Source organism: Theobroma umbraticum, unplaced genomic scaffold, assembly GCF_002168275.2.
Source record: "Theobroma umbraticum cultivar Fairchild unplaced genomic scaffold, ASM216827v3 scaffold_50.0, whole genome shotgun sequence".
NCBI classification, from domain to species: domain Eukaryota; kingdom Viridiplantae; phylum Streptophyta; class Magnoliopsida; order Malvales; family Malvaceae; genus Theobroma; species Theobroma umbraticum.
The window spans coordinates 2,512,272-2,517,436 of record NW_018397261.1 but is presented as its reverse complement, the minus strand read 5'-3'; the positions used below and the strand labels follow the sequence as shown (position 1 = coordinate 2,517,436).

At 36.4% G+C, this 5,165-nt stretch overlaps 1 protein-coding gene across 1 annotated transcript; it reads right to left on the bottom strand.

Annotated features, from left to right (window-relative positions):
- Positions 1-1,963: 1,963 nt before the first annotated feature.
- LOC110418569 (putative UDP-arabinopyranose mutase 2) lies at positions 1,964-4,649 on the bottom strand. The gene is made up of 4 exons (XM_021431331.2): positions 4,216-4,649; positions 2,937-3,187; positions 2,688-2,856; positions 1,964-2,603 (listed from the first exon to the last, which is right to left on the bottom strand). The coding sequence occupies exons 1-4, from the start codon at positions 4,540-4,542 to the stop codon at positions 2,262-2,264; spliced, it is 1,089 nt and encodes a 362-aa protein (XP_021287006.1). The 5' UTR covers positions 4,543-4,649; the 3' UTR covers positions 1,964-2,261.
- Positions 4,650-5,165: the final 516 nt, after the last annotated feature.

Below are 5,165 nucleotides of genomic sequence, written 5' to 3'. Positions count from 1 at the left end.
TATAACTTTGTGGTTCTTCTTCACATGCTCTTAACGCTTAGATTCTGAACTTCCAAAGGAATTGACTTGAGATTGTCATTTTGTACTTGCTTTTGGAAGTTAAGATCACAAAAAAAAAAAAAAACCATGCAGGAATCATTTCTAAATGCCAACTGAAGAACTCAATTGTTGTCCACTGTTTATTACCAGTATTTTTTGGGACCCTGCTGAAAGTGATGGTGCCAGCAAGATTTATGAATGCCCATATTGACAAAAAGTATCCAGCAATTCCATAGTATCTATAATGTAATTCATAGCAATACTATAGTACCTATCCAAGATTTAAATATTGATATCATGGATATATCAGACTTTCCAAAAGATAAATATATAAAATAATACATTGAAAATATGAATATTGTCATCTATGACATGGACTTACTACATGATACTCTCAATCTTAAAAGTTCCATATGAACTTTGCTGTGTCCCACGTGGCTACCAAGTATGAAGTGAAAGTAGCAGGTTGTTTATGCATGGTAATAGAAATGCGGGCATGGCCTGCTTCCAGGTCAGACCCCAAATTTGAGATAATGTGGGTGCTCTCCAATTTCTTTGGAAAAGTAAAAGTAAATATTTTCGATCGTCATGCCCCAGAAAGAGAAAATTACAAGGAAATTGGGAAGAAAAATTTCACCTTCCAAGGAAACAGATGCATCAACAACTTAAGAAAAAAAAATGCTGCTGTTTTGCATGGGACTTGATATGATATTAGAAAGATCCAAATGTTATTAACGAGTTAAGAGTCAAATCTCATTTCACATTTATGATCTAGCAAAGTCTTGCTTAGAACTTCGAAAAGAAAAAAAAATAGAAATAATTGAATTTGTAAACACAAAAAAAAAAGTTATAGTATCCTGAATTGCACCAATTTTCCTATGTACATGAAAATTTGATAATATCAAATTATTTGGTTTTCAATATATAAGCAATTTTCCTAAATCTCCATAATTTTAAAGATTTTCTAATATTTTTTAAGAAGATAAAGTTTCTCATTGAAAAGTAAAAATTAAAGAATATATATAATTGAAATTCGAATGCATAGATTAAATAAATGTTGTTTCATTTGATTATTGTTTGATCCTAGTCCAGTATATGATTGATGTATTTGTTCTAATGTGTCAATACTGCTTATATATTGATTAGATGGTTTCAGTATTAGCAAAGCTATGAAGTTTAAATTGCCCATGAGCTAGTAGGGAGGTAATGGGACCCAAATCCAAAATAGCCGGATGATCAGGATGGTTCCATATCATTGTCCATGGGAGCACATGGGACATGCGCATGAAAACGTAGGAAACAGCTGTGCAAGAGCAATGGAAACTTTTATATGGTGGTTGGGACGGTGAGATAATCAAAAGATTCTCCAGTGAGTCTTTTCACTCAATTTTCTCTGCCCCCACAACTTACCATATCCTTCTCCATGTTTGTAGAAACCTTGGCCGTTACGCTAATGCTGATTGATAAGTAATTTGTCTACGCTGGAAATTTCTCTAGGAAGATAGGACCTTGAATTCTTATTATCCACTATGTCATTGCGCTTACTTGTTTGTTTCATTCGCAGGATTGCTTGTACTACAATGGTCATGGGTGGGATGTGTTGACATGCACAGCCTGCGGTCCAAATTAGATAGACCGAGCAACGATCATCGTCGTTGGGAAATGGCTTAGCAGACCTTGTTTGACAATTCCGATTTCCGGTTTCCAGTATGCAACCACAGTTTCCAACTAAGTAGAACAAAATTGACCTGGTCCTTTCAGACTTTCAGCTTTGACATGACATGGCCATTTACATTGAACAATGACTTCTCATCTCACATTGACTCGTTACAGCAAAGTAGAAGCCCCATCGGGGAAGGCCTTTGCGCACCCTTTCAACTTGACATTCAGAAGAAAGAAAACTTCAACAGATTACCAACAGAAGTCAAGAAAACAAGCATAACTCTGAATTAAACAAATCTGTAACTAGAACTTTTCCAAAGTAAATAATCTCAATCATCCTCTAAATAAATTAAATACTAGCTAACTCGCAAATCTAATACAATACATAAGCCATAAATTTCTTATTGTTCTAAACTCAGTAATATGATAAATAAAATTATATCCCCCTCACCCTGCAAAATAAACATTCCAAGCTTTAATGCAAGAGCTTGGACAACATAGATGATCATGATCCAAGCCTAGGACTGCTAGACCAAATGCTGGCTGTTGACTGAAGAAGTTTACTTCGCAGCACCATTGGGCAACTCGGCAGATTTTGCACCTGATGGGTTTAGCTCATCCCATGCTTCAATCCATGTCACCATAGCATCTGCAAGCTTGTTGAAGTACTCGTCAACCTTGCCTAGTTTTGCCTTGACCTGCTTGGAAATTTCAATGTAGCATTTCTGAACAGTGGTGCAGTCCTTAGGAAGGGTAACAGACTGGAAGAATGGGATCAACTCTTCTTGCCAGTATATTCCTTTGTATTCCTTCTTAAGATTCACAAATGGGTTGCTGGCTTTACTGTGCCAAATGTAAGGCAATCCAGTCTTCACTCCCAATCCTAGGTGATCGCATATAACCTGAGTGGGAACAGGACAAAGTATTAGCATCTGCAGTCAAATAAGAAGCTTAGCAGATTGATATTACCAATGATTAGGGTATACCTTGGTGCACCAGCCAGCCCACATATCATCATATCGTCCAATTGGCTGACCATCACCCATGAGTCCAAAGTACATTGCAGCGCCAATCAACTCACGGTTGAATGCGAGATTCATACCACACATGGGAAAGAGGGTTCCCTTTGGAATTGTCATAATAGCATCAACATACCTGATAAAAATTAGACATTGGATTTAGTCTTAATTGAAATGAGTACATATGCAGCAAACAATGTGAAGGGTTATATAGACCTGGTGTTCCTCTCAAGAGGCTTGACAAGCTGAGTAGGTGCATCATAATCTGGGATGTTAAGCCAGAGGCCATGAGACACAGCAGTGGGAACACCCTCACGGAGACTGAATGGGTACCCACGAACAAAATCTGCACCAGCTCGGTATGGATCATACAGAGTGTTGAAGAAAAATGGTGTAGAAGGACTCAGAAGGTTCTTTATGTGCTGCTCCAATGCATTAATGTCTTTTCCAGATGGATCTTTAGCAACCTGTAAAATCAAGCGGCCATCAAGGTTAGACTTCCAGATGATAAAGAACATTTCATTGTCAGATCTCATAAAAATGTATCCAAGAAGAATTAATAAACACTTGCACATGAAGGACTCAATCATTTATGAACAAATAAATGCAAAGAGAAAACAGCTAAACCTCAAGCAGCACTTTGAAGTTTAAGCTCTGAAACCAGCTTCTGTTAGTCAAAACTGATATCCAATACAACTAGAATGCATTTTGGTTTATATGTATAATCAATCAAGCCAAGAAATCTCATCACGTCAAACCAACTGATAATACATGACACCAGATATGTACCCAAAAACCATCCTTCCTTTCAAAATTCAAGATCATATAGACTAAACAACAAAAGGCTGTGTTTCAATACTTGTTAGGAAAAGCTGCAAAGAATCATGTCAGCATTACAAAGTAATGGCTGTGAAAAGATCAAGTGGCACATGTGTCTCTTGTTACATGCAGCTTACCGTCAGTGAAAGACTAAATGAAGGATCGCTTTCTCACAGCCTAACAGATCAAAGCAGAAATCTATTGAAAACATATCAGCAAATACAGATCAATACATGTTATTTGCTAAACTATGCAAGCAGACGTGTAACCGATGGATTTATAATTTAGCAGGAATAAAACAAAAACAACAATTGCAGATCCAAATAGCAAATCAAGATAGGGAAGTACCACCAAATTGCATAACAAAAACAGTTTTCTAAAAATTCAAGTCACCAAAACACCAACCAAATTCAAAATTCTCAAATCACGTCAAGATCTAAACTTCAGTACGCGAAACACTAAAGGATCACATCAAGATCCCAAACTTAAAACCAACCTGCAAAACGTTTCAAATAAATAAAACCCAATTTCGAAATCCAAATATCGACTCAAACCCAGATCTACCAAAACACCAACATAAACACAAAAAAATAGAGAGAAAAATAATAACTTTTCAACAAAACCCAAACCGAAACCCAAAATTGAAAAAGAGGAAAGAGATGAGTTTTGAACTTACAAAGCAGTCATCATCAATGGTATAGATGTACTTCTTCTTGGATACCATGTAACCAAAGCACCTACAAGCAGAGTCCTTGAAAGAGATACACGAAGCCTTAGGACCCAAAATCCTGTTGATATCATTTCTGTTGTAAAGCTCATAGTCAAAGCCTTCAGGAACCTTGATGGTTTTTGAGGGGTCACCATCTTGAACTATGATGAGATGGTAAGGCTGGAAAAAGGGTCTCCACATCTCCAAAAAGTCCAAGTTCCGAATGGTTGGAATCACGATGTCAAGCTCATCCTTCAACAGCGTAGCTGGTGAGATAGTTGCTGGCTCGGCCATCGGAAAAAGCTTGGACTTTCAGGCAACGCAGAGAGTGAAGGGTGGGTGAGTTCGAGAGAGAGCGGGGGAGTAAACAAGAGAAGAGGTGGTGTTTGTATAAGAGAGGGACTCGCGAGGGGGGCACGTGCGAAGAAAAGAAGGTGGCTTATGGTAGGAAAACAGCTCAACTGGATTCATGCTATCATGTTTTTCGGGAAGATTTACTACAAAATTATTTAATTTTATTTCTCTGGACATTTTATTTATTTTTTCAATTTTTGAACAATTTCAAGAATTTATGAAAAATTGGCTAAAAATAAATAGTTCTCAAGTTATGTTATGTATATGATACTATATATTTATTGCCTATCAATGTTTCATTAAAAATATTTGTAAATTAACTCTGAATGTTGCTTTTGATGAAGTACTGTAAATTAGTGATTTCTATTGCCAAAGTATTTATTTTCGTCAAAAATAAATAAATCTACTAACTATCATTTTATTGCTCTGAAGGGGAAATTTGCAAAGAAATTTATTTGTTGTAATCTAAGGGCTCAATGGAGCTATTTCTTCTTTTGGGGTTATAATAGAGCTTGCAAATCCACAAAAAAAAAGGGGGAATTTATTTTATTTGTATCTTAATA

Excerpts from the sequence above, each read along its gene's own strand:
- LOC110418569 (XM_021431331.2), bottom strand. The coding sequence starts at position 4,542 with ATGGCCGAGCCAGCAACTATCTCACCAGCTACGCTGTTGAAGGATGAG. Across the intron at positions 3,188-4,215 it reads CCATTGATGATGACTGCTTT|GTTGCTAAAGATCCATCTGG; the intron begins GTAAGTTCAAAA and ends TTGATTTTACAG. Across the intron at positions 2,604-2,687 it reads GGGCTGGCTGGTGCACCAAG|GTTATATGCGATCACCTAGG; the intron begins GTATACCCTAAT and ends GTTCCCACTCAG.